The 20,177-nt window shown below is 45.5% G+C and overlaps 1 protein-coding gene across 1 annotated transcript; it reads left to right on the forward strand.

Moving 5' to 3' along the window:
- The first annotated feature begins 633 nt into the window (after window positions 1-633).
- On the forward strand, window positions 634-18,988 carry LOC132464769 (disintegrin and metalloproteinase domain-containing protein 10-like). The gene is made up of 16 exons (XM_060061328.1): window positions 634-800; window positions 2,891-3,041; window positions 4,323-4,441; window positions 4,612-4,770; window positions 6,617-6,714; window positions 6,948-7,085; window positions 8,748-8,840; window positions 8,946-9,129; window positions 11,594-11,757; window positions 11,842-12,025; window positions 12,190-12,340; window positions 12,764-12,947; window positions 13,916-14,024; window positions 14,441-14,661; window positions 14,758-14,884; window positions 15,039-18,988. The coding sequence occupies exons 1-16, from the start codon at window positions 734-736 to the stop codon at window positions 15,254-15,256; spliced, it is 2,367 nt and encodes a 788-aa protein (XP_059917311.1). The 5' UTR covers window positions 634-733; the 3' UTR covers window positions 15,257-18,988.
- Window positions 18,989-20,177: the final 1,189 nt, after the last annotated feature.

Below are 20,177 nucleotides of genomic sequence, written 5' to 3' on the forward strand. Positions count from 1 at the left end.
GGAAATGAAAGAACCAATAAAATAGTATTTGGAGAAATTCTGTTGTACAGTATCTCAAGGATAATTGGATAATCAACTTGACTTACATAACCTGGGGAGATCTCAAGCCAATGTGCTAATGTTCATCTTAGAGTCTACTATAATTAATGGATGCCATTTAATTAACAGCATCACATGTTTAGCACGTTTCTACCTAATATGGCCACTCAGAGAGATTCTTAATTGTGTCTTGGATTCCCTCATTCAAGGGAGCAGTATTGAGTTAAGTGTTTCACTCAAGGACATTTCAACAAGCCAGAAGGGAGCTCGACAAACGAACCAGTCAACCCCCTGAGATACTGTCGCCACTTACATACTTGGCTGATGATTAATATGCATTACTTTGACTTTTTGCCTTTCACACTGTACAAAGCTCCTTCTGTGCCATAAGCACTTAACATCCCATGAGGCATTTGAAATAATATTTTTCTTCCCATAGTTATTGAATGACTAAAACTCATGGAATTTGTAATGCAGTTTTCTGCAATTGTGAAAAGGTTTGTAAAAAAAAAAAGGATTTTAACAAAACAAAAAATTGAAGGCGAATTGTGTGACGGGATGACAACAGTGCTTGTGACGTAGAGGCGTCCGAAAGTAGAGGGAGGCGGCGGCGAGGAAGCTGCGGCGATAAACACAGGGCGTCTGCGCCTATCTAAGGAGGACGAGAAGTGACAACGGCATCGATGCTCTAACAATGGATTTATCAGATATGCTTCTCTTTAAAACATTCTTCTTTGTATGTCTACTGAACAACGCTCAAGGTAAGCAAGGCGACCGCAGCGAACGCGACATAAGTGGTGTTCACTGGGCGAATTAAGCCCGATGAGCTGAGAGATAGCGCAAAGCTAGGAGGGGCTAGCAGGCTAGGCTAGCGGTGGGAGCGAACCGGGGCCTGCTTGTTATGCCGAACACCGCGTCCTTATTGTTGGATTTGGTCCCGTTAACAGACGAATTCATCATGGTTGATCCTTTGGCTTGTTCAGCTCGTTTAACGGTGCAGCTTTCGTCTGTGTAACGGAATGTGTTTTCACCTCTTTGGTTTCTGTTGGGCTCGTTAAGGGTTTTGTTTTGGTGAAAACACCGCCGACAGCCATTGTTGTGAGTTGAGATGTGGAGGAGTCCATGGCTAGGTTAGCATAGCGTTTGCCAGGAGCTAACGAGAACGCTGTCTATATGGATGGGGTTCACGGCTAGGCTAGCCTAGAGCTAGCGAGGAAGATGTCTATATGGATGGGTCCACGGCTAGGCTATACTGGAGCTAACGAGGACGCTGGCTATATGGATGGGTCCACGGCTAGGCTACCCTGGAGCGAACGAGGACGCTGTCTGTTAAAGCGTAATAACGGACATGTCGTTAGATATCATGACATGTTCTGTGGGGTTTTAGGTCATGCAGTATTATGACATTTCTTATTGGAGGCATACTGTCATGGGTTGACGTTACTCTTTTTGCTGCTTACAGATGTGGTTATGTTATAAACCTACATGATGGTATCCGATGAGTGCATACCTGACGTTACTTACAATAGTGCAGTAACGTTCACTAACGTTCAGTTAGTTATAGTACTGCCTTATTGTAACGTTAGGTATAAAAGTATCGGTTTGATATAGGTTGTATACCTTTAATAATTCTGTGCGCCACCGATGATCCTATTCCTAACGTTACAATAACGCTAGTTAACGGTACTGCCTATTGTAGCGTTAACTAACATTACAATAAGGTTACCAGGTTACTGCCTTATTCTAACCTTACCTAATGTCACAGTCAGGTAGTAACGTTAACTAACGTTGTTGTCACGTTAACTAGCGCCATTGTAACGTCAACTAGCGTTACAATAACTTTAGGTAACGTATATGATCATCGGTGGCACATATACTCTCTTCATGTAACGTGTTAGTTATGACAATGTTGACTTTAATATTGCTGTGGGTGATGTGTCCTAGCTGTCCATGCAGTGCAGCAGCCCACTGTGTATGGTTCTTCTCTTCATGCTTATCCTCTTTAGTTGTGTCTTGAATAGGTTAGTACTGTTGCAAAATATACTGTATTGTTAATTTCACAATACTTTCAATTCTGGTCAAACTGGTTTTAACCGTCTTTCGACGGTAACGTTGATCGTACACATTCCCACAGTTCATGACCTTAATCAATATTCATATATGAATTAATGTTGTATCCTTTCTATTCAAACCCATAACACAAACAATATTGTCATTTTACTTATTGTTCTCGTATAGGTGGAAAATGTAACGTAATGGTTCAGACTTAAATGTTTTGTGACTGAAAGGGAATTCTGGTCTGCTTGACCATATTTGTATGTGACATTGATTTTAGCCTTATTTCATATACATTGAATAGTGAAATGCAGTAGTCTATATTGAAGGAGAAAAAAGTCATGACATGTCATGTAGGCCCTAAGAACATATTCCCTAATGCTCAGGTTTTGATGACTTTTGAAATTGACCAAAATATGAAAAACAAAAAATAACACATTAACATTCAGTTGTGAGCTATTTTATCAGACCGTCTGCGACTAGTTTTATTATTAATAATCTGTCCTAAAAATGAGTTTTTTGACTGCTGTTTGATAATGCCAAATAATGTTATAACTTGATAGCATATTGAAAGAAGCATAATCACTAAAGATTCTCGTTAAGTTTTAGTTATAAAAATATACACCAAAAGCATACTAAAATAAAATGTTGCCTCATCTTAGTAGCAGGGCTAACACTCGTACTACATTTTCACAAACAAATCAGTGTTTTTGTTGAACTGTATTTGCTTTAATGGTAAAAAAATAAATAAGAAACCTATTCTGAAGGGAAGGTGTTTTGTGTGTGAACCCCACAGGACACTATGGGAATCCCCTGAACAAGTACATCCGCCACTATGAGGGTCTGTCCTACGACACGGACCCAGTGGACGACAAGCACCAGAGAGTCAAGAGGGCCCTCTCCCACGAGGACAAGTTCCTCCACTTAGATTTCCACGCACACGGAAGGTATGTGATCATTATATTTATTTATTTCACTCTGGCACGCCGCCATAATCACCAACCATGCAGTTTCCATTGCTTATGCAACGCGCTGTGTGTAATTAGAGTGACACATGCGCTTAGAGAGTGGATTGAAATAGTTTGTTTTTGGATGAGTTTTCTTTGTAGTATTGCTGGTTATAGTCGTCGTTATATTTAGTAGCTATAATTTCCATTTGTTTTCTTGGCGAGGTCGCCTAGATGTAACAAAGCCCTGCGTGGCTGCTGTTGAGGAGAAGGGGTCTGTGGTGGGTGATCTGCATGAACGTGTCCAGCCATACTCAGTGGGTTGATGGAGCGAGAGGAGACCATCTGGCCTGGAGCTTGGCGTACATTGCGCTTGTCTTCCTGCCTGTGGCAGGGTCTGCTGTGCCAAAGATGGATGGATGGATAGATTCTGTTCAACAGGGAAGGAAATGAAGAAGAGAGGTGGAACACCAGAGATTGGGTGGGAGATGTTGATTCCTTTGTCAACACACAGGTCTCCCCTGGCAGCGTTGTAGTCTTTATTTTGGTTTTTTTGCGCTTGATTGATCAGTTGGAAATACATTTCATTCCAACCTCTCATTGCTTCACGCACTATAGATATGCGTAGCTGGGTTCTGGAATTAACAGCTTCGATTATTATAAGCTATTAATACCTCTTCATCCTGAGAAATGCTGAGAAGGGCTTTTCAGATTTGTAAACCCTGAATTATACAACATTTGATGTTTTTTTTAATATATGTAATTGAGCAGATCTTGTGTTTGAAAACTGATTGTTTAACTGTTAATGAAGCATTGCTTTCCACACACACACACACACACACACACACACACACACACACACACACACACACACACACACACACACACACACACACACACACACACACACACACACACACACACACACACACACCCCCTGTATTCCATACGTACCTGCATTTAAAAAAATAAAATAAAAAATAAAGTCTGTTTGTGTCATCCGCGTTGCACTGTTTACAATATCTCCCGTTCGCCAACCACAAAAAATGGTTTCACGCCCTCATTTTTCTGCTCTTCAATAATTCAACAGAAAACTATTTGTCATTCTTGGGCTTCACAGCCAAACACCATTTGTATTATATTTGTTGATATGCATTTTCCTTTCTCTAAAGTATGACTGTAGTCTAGGGAGCCAGGGAGGCAAAACATGATGCAGTGTGTTCCAGTGTCTTCTTAAGTCTAACTTTGCCCTCTGTCTAATGAAATAATTCCTCATTGCAGACAATTTAATCTGCGGATGAAGAGAGACACCACCATATTTGCCCAAGACCTAAAGGTGGACATCTCGGGCACTGAGATACCTTATGATACTTCCCATATATACACAGGGGAAATCTACGGTGAGCTCTAGCTGTGTGTGTGTGTGTGTGTGTGTGTGTGTGTGTGTGTGTGTGTGTGTGTGTGTGTGTGTGTGTGTGTGTGTGTGTGTGTGTGTGTGTGTGTGTGTGTGTGTGTGTGTGTGTGTGTGTGTGTGTGTGTTTCCAGTAACCCCTCCTCTCTGTCTCTTCAGGGGAGAAGGGTACCCTGAGCCACGGCTCTGTGGTGGAGGGCAAGTTCGAGGGCTTCATCCAGACCTACCAGGGCACCTACTACGTGGAGCCAGCCGAGAGATACCTGAACGACAAGGACGTCCCCTTCCACTCGGTCATCTACCACGAGGACGACATCAGTGCGTCAAACACACACACACACACACACACACACACACACACACACACACACACACACACACACACACACACACACAGGGGTGTGAACACTGTTTTCCCAGCCTAAGCTGAGACAGACTGGAAGTGATATGTTTATGTAAACCCCCCCCGAACCCTTCTTCAAGGAGCCGGCATACCCATGCTGCTCATTAGCTGACTAACAAGGCCGTTCTCCCCAGGGCTGCACGGCTCAATTAAGCCGTCGACACACTGTTGTCCCCGCCAGCACACACACACACACACACACACACACACACACACACACACACACACACACACACACACACACACACACACACACACACACACACACACACACACACACACACACACACACACACACACACACACACACCCTCCACAGTCCTGCTCACTCACCAGCCCTGCCCCCTGTGGGGTCTGGTCATCTCTGGATACGCAGAGGGGTCGGTGGGAAGGGTGGGCGGTAGGGAGAGAGGTTAATGGCCAGGAGAGATGACGAGGGCTAAGGAGGTGAGGAAGGAGAGGCTCAGTGTACCTCGTACCATGACATGCAAGACTGTTATCTGGCCTGGAGACGCTGCCTGAAATAGAGTGACCGACTCACAGTGTTAAGTAGCATTGTCCTCTGTAATTGGACTTGTGTTGTTGGTCTGCCTATCTCACTCTCTATATCTGTCGCCTGCTCTCAATCTATATTAAGGGTTTAATCATCATCAGACACGCCTTTACCACTGTAATTGACTGACAGTTCAGTGTGTATAGACGGCATGGTGGCCAGCAGGACCTCAGCATCTCAGCCTTTTTTTAAATGTATTCTTAATTATTTTTTTAAACTACGGTTACAGAAGGGAAGCATTGTTGGAAACGTATACATAATGGTAGGAGAGCTCACCGGCGACATCTGTTCTTAATGTGAACGCATAATAGGAAGGAACCCAGCAGGTCTGAGATTTCCTCTTTAAACAGAGTGATCGCAGAAGCCATCTGAACGCTCTGCCTCCTGCTTATCTTTTCACCCTGACTGTTGCGCTCTGAAATCCAAAGTATTTCAGGCTGCTAAACTAAATTGGAAAAGTCTTCAAATTGTTATCTCCTGCATTTCTGGAGGTGCGCATTCATTCTTCATGGGCTTTTTAAAGATTTCCACATCAACCGCTGATATCCTATTTCAAAGTTTTGGACGTCAATCAAAAAGGCTTTAATTGAAACAATTTCACATTGTGGCTTCGTTGCTGCACCAAGAATGTCAAAAGGATACATTTATGTAGAGGGAAATCTTTGATATTATTTATTGTATTATCTAATATTATCTATTATTATCTATTTTAAGGTTGGTGAAAACGCAGCATTCTAAGACTGTAAATGATCAGCTTCTTTTGTAAGACTGCTCTAGTTGTGGATATCTTTTTTATTATTCATACCGCCCAAGTTTTCAAATTTCTAGCTCTTTTAACTTAATTCAGGGCCCTATGCAGCTTTATATAACCTACATTTTAAGTGACGGTCCCTGATTCTGTTAGAAAATCTATAGGGCCCTACCTTTGCAGCTCTCAGTTGCTAACTGGCCTAGCCCGGGTCGCTGTCAAAAAACCCACTCGCACCCTGCAGTCATTAATGGGCAGGTACAGGTTGAGCATCTTGCGCAAGGATGGCTGTCCTGTGATAGTTTGCCTGATGGATGCACCTGAAAATGACCGGAGTTGACACCTGTCTACTGCCTAGCCAGCCTTTATCAGTCGTCTGCGGACATTGGGGTATGAACCCTGAACCTTTCAGCTAGCAGTCGCACAGCGTATCCTCTACCTCTCTTGCTCTCTCCTCTAGACTACCCACACAAGTATGGGCCAGAAGGGGGCTGTGCGGACCACTCTGTGTTTGACAGGATGAAGAGGTTCCAGGCCTCAGCTGTAGAGGATTCTACGGTAAAGCACAGTACACTCAGTTGTGGTTTTTAATGACGTTTCAATATATTTTACAGCAATGTGCCTTTTGTGATGGGTGAACTTTTTAACTAAGAATCTACATGTATAGTCATGAATGCATCGTATCATGGAACACTTACCTAAAAATAGCCAACATCATTTATTTACCTGCACTCATCCTGAAGTTCCTGATGTTTTATTCATCTGTGTGTTCAACTCTTCCTCCCTGGCAGGAGGAGGTCTCTCTGGACCCCATGCTGCTGAGGAGGAAGAGGATGGCGCAGGCGGAGAAGAACACCTGCCAGCTCTTCATCCAGACCGACCACCTCTTCTTCAAGTACTACAAGACCAGGGAGGCGGTCATCGCCCAGGTGAGCCCAGGGTCACACTAGCAGGAGGGTCTGGTGTTGAGGGGGTTGAGGTCTGCCGTCGACCTGCTGGCCTCTGTGAAGCCCTATCTCACCGAGCAACAACCAAACTATCAATAACTTTGCAACCTGTAGCTTTGAGACTAAAAGACGTAATAGTTCCTCCTAGAAAATACCATGCCTAGTCAATCAGTATCAGAGCTGGCAACCTTCCTCTATAATCCGTTTTGCGATAAAGCAACATTAATTGATATGCACCGAGGTAAGTGGTGAAATAAATCGATGTATCCAATCGCAATCGGGTATCTTTGTCGCAGTCCCAATGGCCACTGTTCAAATAATTGCAGGTCAGGGTGGAGGTAACAGCCTATTGACGTTTCTAAAAACGTTGTTCTTGCTGAATCCATAGTGGTAACCATATTCATAGACCAAGTTATCGTTATCATATGCATTGATAATTCATCTTGATAGCAGTGAACGCTGAGAGCCAATGTTTAATTTCAACTCGGTACGTGAATATATGGTGCCGTATTGCAGAAACGTCCTAACTCGAAAATCCTATTTTATCTCTTTGGTATCTATAGTAACAAGGGTTAGGATTGGATTTACGAAAAAGTCATTACAGAAAGGCCGATCCTAAAGTCAGGGTTCTTATCTTAACTCCAGACAGGAAATGTGTATTACAGAAATATCCTAAATTACCAAAATCCCAAATAAACTGTCCTAACCTTAGGATGACCCATCAGCTCTACAAATTAGCGAGATTGCAGCACTTTTATTACATGTAGCGCAGCAAAATTGTAGACGTAGGCCTAATGGTGATCGACGAAATATGTTGGTTGAAAGGCTTAATCCGTAATCCGACTCCGTAACTACGGAGACCCCTCGAGCATTCAAAGTTCTCCGTTGGGATGTCGGATACGCAATGCAATTCGCCGCCCGATCGATCTTTTATGTTGACTACAAACCATGTGAACAGTGTTTTAAATCAACTTCCAAAGCTTTACAAAACTTGTTTGATGTTTTATTGGTCCTTAATGTGCAAAGTAAACAATGTACAAAGTAAATAAGGTGCAAAGTGATTCCGGAAATGATTTTGTTAGAGGACCAATCACAGCGCTTGCCGTCTCCGTTGCGTCAAAGGATAGTTAAATAATATTGGATACGCATGTAAGCTTCATCTGTTGCTAGGTAAAAGACATAAAAGCCGAATTTCGATGCTAGATCGTCTACTTTGGATATCTTAACCTGAGATAAGATAGGATTCCTAAATGAAGATAGGATATGTTTCTGTAATACCTAATTGAGAAAAATCCTATCTGACACTTCTCCTATCTTAATTTAGGACTTAAGATAGGAAGTTTCTGTAATATGGCCCCGGATCCATGTTTGCATCGTGGCTTATTTAAATACCTTTAGCATGCGGGAAAACTTTATTGTGAATCAGGTGTGACGAGACGATAGTATTTTGTTGTCACACGTGGTAGGCCAAGGTGAGAAGGATTGCGTGTGCTTACTATAGCCAACGTAGAGTTTCAGTATTCTATTTCTATTATTTTTTATTATTCAATTCATATTCCACTCCCGGAATTCATTCCAGCAGCCCTTATTAGTAGTACAATATGACACCTGAATCCCTAACCTAAGCCACGGTTTCCTCCTCAGATCTCCAGCCACGTCAAGGCCATCGATGCCATCTACCAGGGCACGGACTTCATGGGCATTCGCAACATCAGCTTCATGGTGAAGAGGATCCGGGTGAGTGTGTGAGCTGTAAACCATTTGAACTGTGGTCTTTCTGAATGGATCCTTGTTAAATGGACTGGTCCCTGAAGCCTCTGTCTCACCGCCTCTGATCTGCAGATCAACACCACCAGCGACGAGCGTGACCGGCTGAACCCCTTCCGCTTCGCCAACATCGGCGTGGAGAAGTTCCTGGAGCTGAACTCTGAGCAGAACCACGACGACTACTGCCTGGCCTACGTCTTCACCGACCGGGACTTTGATGACGGCGTCCTGGGCTTGGCCTGGGTCGGGGCCCCCGCAGGTACGAAGAGAAGCCACAGGAGGATTTAAGGAAGGGCTCAAGACTCAGACAAAGTTGGTGGCCTTCGCACCCTGTTCAGTGATGTAGAGTTGGGAGACATAGAGGCAAGTGTTTGCTTTGAATGGTATCGTTTTTTTGCTTCGTGTGAATATCCTTGTGTCCCCTTTGCAGTTTGCAATGAACGTCCGTCTGACCGTGGCTCGCCACTCATTTATTTTATAATATGGCCGTGGCGTTAAGTTGTTCAAAAACTCCAGCCAATCAGAGTGAGGCTCTCGTCATGCTGGTGAATTTGGTTGAAGGTAAAGTGAAAGTCCTCTCCTCTGAGTGAAGCCTTCGGTGCTGAATTCTGGTAACCTTTTAGGGGATTTTCACTAACGCTTAATATTTAATTCATAGTTTATTTCATGGATTGAATTTGTTTAAGAAAGAAGAAAAACAACGATCATTCATCATTAAACATGTACTACAAATGTTCCTTTAACCTTAAATTATATTGAACACAATTATTCAATTGTTATATATATGATTAACATAATGGCAGGAATAAATAATCACATGGGATATCCATCCCAACCATTCAACATGAATCAGCCCAGACCTAGCCTGAGAATGCTCCCATCAGCACTTGTTCATTCACAACCTGAGGTAGCAGGCTAAAGGTGCGTCCACACCAAAAAAGAAGGGGCGGCTTGAATCCATACGAAGTTAATGCAGAGACGGATTTAGAGGCAAATTTTTTGCGGCAGAAAACCTGCGCGAATTGACAAATGGTGCGTATTTTACTCGCACGAACAAGCTGGTTCACGCAAGTCCAGAGTGAACCACAACATGGAGGAGAAAGTGAGTGTTTCCATATGAGTACTCCCAGAGCTCTATCTATATAATATATAGATATCTATATCATATAATATCACGGCCAAAAGCTGTGTGCGCCTCCGGGTGATATTATGAGCCCCAATCGACTGCGTCTGGTTTTCAGACGTCTCTGGTACTTCCACAAGTAAAGACTCGTAGTGGTGCTTATATCGGCCATGGTTGAGAATGAATTGGCAGGGTCATCACAGGTAAGGTACCATAGTACCACAATGGGTCATCACAGCTACTGTACCTTTGGACTACAATGGGTCATCACAGCTACTGTACCTTAGGACCACAATGGGTCATCACAGCTACTGTACCGTAGGCCCACAATGGGTCATCACAGCTACTGTACCATAGGACAACAATGGGTCATCACAGGTACTGTACCCTAGGACAACAATGGGTCATCACAGCCACTGTACCCTTGGACAACAATGGGTCATCACAGGCACTGTACCCTAGGACAACAATGGGTCATCACAGCCACTGTACCATAGGACAACAATGGGTCATCACAGGCACTGTACCATAGGACAACAATGGGTCATCACAGCCACTGTACCCTAGGACAACAATGGGTCATCACAGCTACTGTACCATAGGTGGGCAAGAGTGAAGTTGGTGCGGTGTTTTAATCAGGCGCTCGGTGTGACCTCCAGTGTTTAGGTCCCCCTTCCAGAACAGCACCTGTATGCTTTATTCCCAGCGGGGGCACAGGCCGCTGGTTGTGTGAAGCCATAGGTATTATGCACAGCGGAGGGATGGCCGCTTTGAGTCTGCTTGTTTTATGTGTTCCAATACTTCTAAAGCTTTCCCTCCGGGGAAACCTTCACGCTCTGCCTCTCTGGTTGCAGACAGCTGCAGCCGCAGTGAGTTTTTATTCTGATCTGTATGGTGATGACCATGATGGAGCTTAAATGACAATTACCTTGTGATACGGAAGTACCACATTTATTACAAATTTACCTGAACAGATTGCTTTTTACAAAAAGAAAATGTGACTATAAAAACATGCTGCATTTCATAATACTGAATTTGACGCATTTTAAGCGACCAGCTCATCGATGGGACAGATCCTGGCAGCACTCATCCTTCTAACTTCATTATTCACTGTATTTCCCATAAAGATCGTTCTGAGTGCTCCGTAGAAGGCTTCTTCTTCCTTGGGCGCCACCTTCCTCTTTCTTTCTTTAATTCGGCACACTGCAGCTCTTCTTCCTCGCCATGAACTCAATCTGCTCCCCAAGGGGCTATGTTGCCCAATTATTTTCGGATTTCTGAGAAGGCTTTCAATGGGAGAAACCGGATGTTCACACACAAGTCCAGGATGGACTCGTGTGTGTGTGAACGCATTCAGTGTGTTCACTGTGTTCTTCTGTCAATGTGCCTATCGATGGATGGCGTTGGCATAAAAATTGTTGAATGATTATTATCCATGTAACACAAGCTCAACAAGCTGAGTCTTTGAAACTCTGAGTGAATACACAGAGGGGCTTTCCTGTAGCGACGGCGGAGGTTGGGGAGCAACACGGTGTCTGGTTTGATCTCAAACGGGTAATCCTGAGACGTAACATCTCTGGTTTCTGTTCCGTCTTCACAGGGAGCTCGGGAGGAATCTGTGAGAAGAGCAAGCTGTACTCGGATGGTAAAAAGAAGTCTTTGAACACGGGCATCATCACCGTGCAGAACTACGCCTCCCACGTACCCCCCAAAGTTTCCCACATCACATTCGCACACGAAGTGGGTCACAACTTCGGCTCCCCGGTAAGTTGGAAAACCCTTTGCTGCTTTCAAAATCCATGTATTTATTTCTTGTAAGTCGGTATTGATGCATGAATCCCCTCTCAGCATGACTCTGGAACAGAGTGCACCCCAGGGGAGTCCAAGAGCCAGGACAAGAAGGAGAAGGGGAACTACATCATGTACGCCCGCGCCACCTCTGGAGACAAGCTCAACAACAACAAGTTCTCCAGCTGCAGCGTGCGTAACATCAGTCAGGTGTTGGAGAAGAAGAGGGGCAACTGCTTCGTCGGTACGCGTGTCCTGTGTCATCGTGTCTCGATTCAAAACGGTGTTGCTGTGAAACTTCCGATTTAATCCCTGCACCACATGTTAAAACACAGTCCTGTACGAAGTCATGAATCTCATTCTGTGAGCCCTGAATCGCTGACGTGTGTTTCTGTTCTGCGGGTTCAGAGTCGGGCCAGCCCATCTGTGGTAACGGGCTGGTGGAGCCGGGGGAGGAGTGCGACTGCGGCTACAGCGACCAGTGCAGGGACCAGTGCTGCTACGACGCCAATCAGCCCGACAACAAGAAGTGCAAGCTGAAGCCCAACAAAGTCTGCAGGTCAGCTGGGGCAGAAGGGAAACCTCCTGGGCTTTAGCGAAACCCCCCTGTCCGTTTTAATCTAATGGATTAGTCGGGTTTATCCGTTTGTATCTAAACGGCACCTCTTAATTCTGGCTCGCGACGGGTCTGGATCTGCAGTGAAACGTTCAGCCAGTAGCCAGTTTATCAGTTCATCGCTGATGAGGAGCTCAGTCTTCATACGAGTATCGAATGCGTTAATTTTTAAATCCCTGATAAAATAGCATCTCTATCTGGTCTCATGAGCAGAGAGACATCAATATGAATTTAACATAAAGCGCGATAATTCAGCTTTCTGTTTATGTTGTAACTTCCCGTCGGTTCGGCTCGTTATCGGGGAAACATCTTGTGTACTGTGGTTCCTCTAGTCTTGTTAACGGCTCCCATCCTGCCCCCCTCCAGCCCCAGCCAGGGCCCCTGCTGCACCCCCGACTGCTCCTACAAGGGCCGCAACGAGAAGTGCAGGGACGAGTCGGAGTGTGCGCACCAGGGAATGTGCAACGGAGTCACTGCCATGTGCCCCACCTCGGAGCCCAAGGCCAACTTCACCGCCTGCCACGGAGAGACGCAAGTCTGCCTCAACGGGGTGAGTAGAGGCAGAGCTGGTCTCCAGACGGGACGCCCCGCCGTCTTGTGACCAGAGGCATGCGGGACGATGTAAGGGTCTCTCATCCTCACTGTTATGTGGCATTTAGTATCTGTGTGCTCATGAGAAACGTTAAAGGGGTGATATCATGCTTTTTTGCCTTTTCCCTTTGCTTTGGACTGTTATATGACGTTATATGATGTTTACATGTTTTGGAAAAATCGAAGTCTGAGCCAGGGGGAGTATTCGCACTCTGAAAATGGCCTTTAATAAGTGTGTGAAACAGGTTGCTTGCGCTCAAACTTTACTTCTGTGACAGTGTGACGTCAGACTCTGCAGTGGGCGGTGCTGAAGTACAGAAGTCGCGCCTCCCGGCTGCCTGGAAAGTTTAAAACTTCTCGGGGCTGTGAATTTGACGACACAGGCACAAAGCATTGACCAATCACAGCAGACTGGGCTTCTCGGGGGGGGTGGGGGGGGGCATCTTAAAGCGACGTTTTTTTTGCAAGATGCTGAAATTGGTTTTGCGGAAATGAACAGTGTGACAATAATAAGGGGTATTTCTTACATACAGGCATGTAACCCTATTCTGGTAGTACCCCAAATGCAATTATTAACCCCAAAAAAGCATGATATGGGATCTTTAACTTAATATTGGGGGGAATAGAGTCTTGTTATTCTCCGCCTGGCTGACGTGGAAGTGTATTGTGTTTTGATGATGCTGTGGATACGGACTGCGGAGGAGTAGTACTGGATATCGGACACTGTCCCTCACCTCAGGCATCATGCTGTACCACCAGCTACCGTCCTTCCTTGTCTGGGGCCGGGCTCAGAAGGAGCCCGGTGCACTCCACATAACCCCGTTGGAAACAAGTCCTTGTTCCGCGACTGCGTCCTCCCACAGTGTGCGGCATGCTTAGAATAACTGCTGTAGCCGTCCATTGATCTTTTCTGTCCCCCTGCTGCAGGGCTGCTCGGGCTCCATCTGTGAGAAGTACGGTCTGGAGGTCTGCACCTGCGCCAGCCAGGATGGCAAGGACGAGACAGAGCTCTGCCACGTGTGCTGCATGGAAAAGAGTAAGAGCCCCTCCATCCCTCTCCATCATGCCCCTCCCGTATCGCATGCCGTCGTTCAGCAGATGGGTTTAGACCAAGTGGGCCCGAGAAGATCAGTCTAAGCAATGCAGTTAATATTTATATTATAGACAAAAAATAAGCGTTTCACGCATGGCTTGACTCCGAGTTTCGACAAAGTGCAGGGGCAGTCTGTATAAAGTATCTGTGATACCCTAGACCCTGTGCTACCCTAGACCCTGTGCTACCCTAGACCCTGGGCTACTCTATACCCTGAGATACTCTAGACCCTGGGCTCCTCTAGACCCAGGGCTACTCTACACCCTGAGATACTCTAGACCCTGGGCTCCTCTAGACCCAGGGCTACTCTACACCCTGAGATACTCTAGACCCTGAGATGTCCCTGGTTCCCTCCACAGTGAACCCCAACACCTGCAGCAGCACGGGCTCGGAGCGACTGGCGCGCTTCTTCAACAAGAAGGTGACCACGCTGCCGGCCGGCTCGCCCTGCAACGACTTCAAGGGCTACTGCGACGTGTTCATGAAGTGCCGTCTGGTGGACGCCGACGGCCCGCTGGCCCGGCTCAAGAAGGCCATCTTCAACCCTGAGCTCTACGAGAACATCGCCGAGTGGATCGTGGTGCGTACCCGCCCGGCCTCGCTCTCTGTGGTAATGTGTGGGGGGGGGGGTGTACATGTGACCGGGGCATTGATCGGGGCTGTGTGTCTCCTCCAGGCCCACTGGTGGGCGGTGCTGCTGATGGGCATCGCCCTCATCATGCTGATGGCCGGCTTCATCAAGATCTGCAGCGTGCACACGCCCAGCAGCAACCCCAAGCTCCCGCCGCCCAAGCCCCTCCCAGGTGAGTACGGCTCCAGGGTGCTCTCACGGGCCCCTCAGCGCCGGGGTGGACCCTAGTGGTGATTGATGGTGTTCGTTAACCTCGTGACGGCGGCCATATGCACGCGACCGCTGAGCCACGAACCTTAAGGTGACGAGCGTCTGCGCCCCTCCAGGTACCCTGAAGAGGCGACGAGCCCAGCAGCAGGCGGCCTCCCAGGTCCAGCACCAGTCCCAGCACCCCCACTCCCAGCACCCGGCCCACGGGGCCCACGGGGCCCACGGGGCCGGCCAGCGCCCGGCCAACCGGCAGCAGGCCCCCCGGCAGGCCCAGCCCCAGAGGCACCACCGCCAGACCCGCGAGAACTATCAGATGGGCCAGATGAGACGCTGAGGGCCCCCACCCCCTCCCTCCCCCCGCAGGGCCACCTCCACCTGCCCACCACACTAAGCCCCCCCCCACCCCCGATCCTCAAGACCCCCCCCCCCACACTTCCCCCTCAATGCCTTGGCTCCTCCTCGTGCCTACAGTGGGAAAATACGACACTCCTCCATCCAAAGAAAAGCCGAACGCGTCGCCACCGTTAACATCCTCCATCCACTCAGAGCCAGGGGGCCTCGGGGAGACACCGGGACTCCAGGGGCCCCCAACCTCCAGGGAGAAGGGAGAAGGGAGAAGCAAACCAACTGGAACCACTTTAACTTTGCAGTCCATGGCGGTGGCTCGCTCTTTGTGGAGGGGACTCCACTGTCAGCCATTTTGCGCAGTGTGACCTGGTGTCTTTGTTTTCCAACACCTTTTCTTTCTCATTCGTTTCAAAAGGAGTGCCAAGGAGTTAAGGAAACGTGTGTGTGTGTGTGTGTGTGTGTGTGTGTGTGTGTGTGTGTGTGTGTGTGTGTGTGTGTGTGTGTGTGTGTGTGTGTGTGTGTGTGTGTGTGTGTGTGTGTGTGTGTGTGTGTGTGTGTGGTCGTGTGGTCGTGTGGTCCTCTTATCGTCTTCTTGAAGGCAGGCAGGCCGTGCCACTGGTCTCCACTCTCTTGCCAGGAAACACTCCGTGGGGGGGAATCCACAGCACTTTTATTTTGTGATGATTTTTTTTTAAACACGTTTCAAAACGGCAAAGAATCACCGGCTCCGGTCTTTGCTGCAGACCGGGCCTCCGCATGTGACTGTACAGATGACATGTATCATACCTGAAGACAAACTATTTCTTCTACTATAAATGTAATGATTTACTTTTTAAAAGGTTTTCTTTATTGTTTTATTTCTTTTTAAATACTTCAGTTAGTGCTCTCAGGACTCTTTAGCCCACATGAAGGTGGACGTATCGGAACGAGGACACACACACAGACACAGACACACACACAAACGCATACACTCAGACACGCCCACGTCCAGACGCATGGACCTATTGCAAATGTCTATTCCCACTTTTGGAACAAGATGAAAGACACTATATCCTAGCTTTTTAATTTCCTTTTGGGACCATCACATGTGAAAAAAAAATTCTGTGTGTTTTGCTTTCATCCGTTTCTTTTTGCTAACATCTTGTTTCCTAGAGCTGGTTTGTGTAAAGCGTTGTGGGAAAGGGAGTGACACTAGGTTCATGGAACGCCTTGTATGGTCTATAAGGATTTTTCTTTTCGTTGTTGATTTAGAGGAATGAATAACCACTAACCGAAGGAGGGATGAATCATGTTACCTGGTCAAATATGAAGCAAAAGCTCGGAGCGGGAAAAACAAAATGTTGGGTTCCTCAATGGGAAGACATCTCTACAGATGTGCTCAACCGTCGCCGTGGTCACCAACGTGACGATGGGATGGGTAGCTCAGGGCTCAGATTGCTAAAACCCTCAACCCTGGCCCTCACAGGTGTGTCGGCTCCTGTGATGATGATCAAACTCTTTGAGCTGGCTGGTGGCGAGCAGGGCTCTGTGTGTCTCCTGTCACCAGGCCGGCTGGGGTTCAGCTCCCATCTAAACTAGTGTATTGGTCCCAGAGCTACGATAGAAGGGCGAAAACACAATGCATTAAAGGGACTCTAGTTGGGATGTACAAACATGTGAGATGAATTCATTCTTCTGATTCTTGAGATCAATCTATATATTTTTTTTTAAAGGAATTTATTCAATGTGGGCATGCAGACACATCTCTTAAATGTGATAAATGATTGACAAAGGTCTGTAATATTTGTCTCAAGTAATCACTTTTTGCTTCCTTAGCTGATATAATTAAATAACATGGAACAATGTGAGGAGGAATGTTATTACATTGTCTGTCGCGCTACACAGAAAATAACCCTGGCGTGTTTTGAAGTGAGTGATGAAGCGGATCCAAGTGGCATTTTCTTATTTTGAAAACCAAGTAAACTTACCTCTTAGCCAACCAAGGCATCTGTGGGTGCCCATCTTCTTCATCCACAAACACTTAATCGTTGTGTGTCATGTCTTTTTGTTTTTAACCCGGTCCTTGTTGAATTGTTTACTGTCATGTGATGGCGTGTGCGGCCTCGACCTCCATACTGCACGCCTTCAGACCCCCGGCAGGCTCTCTGCACAACGCTGCAGCCACTCCAAGTCCTGTCCTTTTACTTTTACTCTTTTCAGTTTTTGAATAGTGGTACTGTTTCATTTTGAGCTTGTTTTCGTGTACGCCAGCTGTTTCAAAAGTCCAGTCGAAATGTTAAACCTGACTGACCCTAAAGATGAGAAACACAAGGTTTTTGGTGCTACTCTTGTGGTTAGTTACTTTGGTGCAAATGTCTGAACAAGATCAATATTTGGAGGATAGCAAATTTAACAACTAACCTAAAAAGAAAAACACTACTTTTAAACATGCAGTGATTATTTGTGAATATACTGTGTCTGACTGTATCATGGTTTTAAAGACTGGGTTGGACCAACTGCAAACCGATCCTTTTATTCCTCACACAAGCTCAACAGTGTAAGTCCCTTTCAGGGCTCTAGGACTGCTGAAGGGAGCCCCTTTTCAACGGTTGGACCTCCACGTTATTCGTTTGGTTTTCTCTCAATGTATCGGCATGAGAGTTATAATAATGAGAGTTAATGCTAAATTAAAACTTTATAAAATGGCTCACGGTTTGGAATGGCTCTCTGTTAAGTCTTATTGCACCAATAGGAAAGTTCCACACACCAACTGCCGTTGTACAGAGCGTTCTATTGGCTGCCAGGCACATGCCTCAGGGGACTATAGGTATCTTATGTCCTCGTCGTGTTTATTTCGGTCTTAAAGACTTATTCCATGATTTCATGTTGTATCTGTGCTCATGTCTATCACACCCATCGTGTTGCAGTGATCAAATAAGAGCATTGTGACTACTGAGCTTGTCCCTGTTGGCCGTTTATGTGACATCAGTGAGGAAGGGGGTTTTGAAGGTTGAAGGTTGTCCTCATCGACGTGGTCTGTGCAGAGCGGGGACATCTTTTTGATTCCATTGTCGAGGCTCCGTCCCTACAGTGAGCCTGGGCTATATAAATATAAACTTGTACAGAACCTAGAGAATTTGCATTTCACTTGAGGATGAAAATTACATTTTGATACGTGTTTTTTTTTTTGTAATCTAATTCTGGAGTAAGATGTTCATGTGTGATAAACCTCTCTTATAAGTTATTCATGTTACTATGTGTGCTAGTTCAAATAAGATTTGATTATAATACCTTTCCTCCACCCATCGTCAATGGAAAAAACAAAGAAAAAAAACATTCAGTGTAATGGATTTATTGTTGCATTTTTAATTTTGTCTTATTCTGTGGCAGGGGTGTGGGGAGGAGAAAAAAATGCCTGTAAATTTGACTTTCCATTTTTATTTTCTAGTCTTGATTCTAGTTTTGAATAAACGTGCACTGAAATGTCCAAATTGAGTTGAAATGTTGTAGGTGATGTAGGCCGAAAGAACACAAGAGTAAAAAGTTAAAACTACTGTCTGATTTTAATGTTCACTGTGTTTTATACAGTATCAGAAATTTTTGTTCACTTTGAACATTTTTACTAAAAAGAAAAAAAGAAAAAAATCTAATTGTATTGTGCAAAGAGATGTAATTTTTTGGAGTACTTGAAATGCATTAATTAAAAGACTCGATCAAAATAAACTAGCCCCCTGTTTAATGTCTCTCCTGACTGATCTCATTTGGTTCTTGGATAATTCTGCCTCATTTTCAACAGTTCCTGTTAATGTTATATATTTCTTGTCCATAAATTCCCATTTCACATTGGTGTGCTAATGAGCCAACAACGAAGGAGGCAATGGCCTCAACTCATTACTTTGACTTCCTATGAAATGGGCCTTGGGCTTTTTAATTATTTCCTTCTGAGATGTGTTACCACGTCGACTTGATGAACATGAAGCATCCTTTCGTATCCTCGTACATGTCCTTGTTTGCTTCCTCCTGAATTGGTGGTGCAGTAGGGGTTTATGGCCGGCAGAGAGCGACACAAGCAGCATGGTGACCTGAACCCTGAGTTCATTACACCCGCCAACAAAACACATTTGTTAAGACTGAAATAATTATTACTTCTTCCCATCCACGAATTTGCATTCAAAATTGCATCTTTATTTGTACATTAAAATATTGTCGTTGGTAGAAGAGGAAATTAATTGACAAAAGGCCGTCAGTTGATGGTGTAACATTGGTAGTAGATTGTAGGCCTACCGTCACGGTGGAAACACGTTAACGCAGTGGAATGTGACAGCACATTGATTTTCAATGTGGATCCTTTTGTCCAATCACTGGTTGGGCCATTTGTGACGTGTGCAATGTAACAAGCCACAGTGGCACAGTATGTTGTACAGTATGTTGGAGTCAGCAGTGACCGGGGGACCACGTGTTGGCCACTATGTAACCCCTTCTCACAGCACTCTCCTTTTGCTCCGTGTCCAAAACAATGCACCAGTGGAGAGAAACCCAATGAAGCTCCTCTGAGTGGTCCAGTGGATGATGTCAGATGAACACAGACTGGCCTTGTCTCTGCTTGTAATGATGTCACCGTCCTCGAGTGTCTCCAAGATAAAGCATACAACCCCTTGTCTAATCATGACCAAAGAGGCTATGCACGTTAAAATAAAGAAAGATTGTAGTTTGTAGGATTATGCTCTAACTATTCTGCAAATAAACTATATTAACTTAACTATATCTATAGCATTTTGAGTCTGCTCTGTATATGAAAAGTGCTATATAAATATAAATAAAGTTGCATTGCCTTGCAGGGTACTTTTATGTTTTATTTTCCTTGAGGCCTTCTTACATAAAGCCAAACTAAGATGAACATCAACATTGGAAGATGCAGTCTGTCACTG

The sequence above is a fragment of the Gadus macrocephalus genome, chromosome 9 (assembly GCF_031168955.1).
Source record: "Gadus macrocephalus chromosome 9, ASM3116895v1".
NCBI lineage: Eukaryota > Metazoa > Chordata > Actinopteri > Gadiformes > Gadidae > Gadus > Gadus macrocephalus.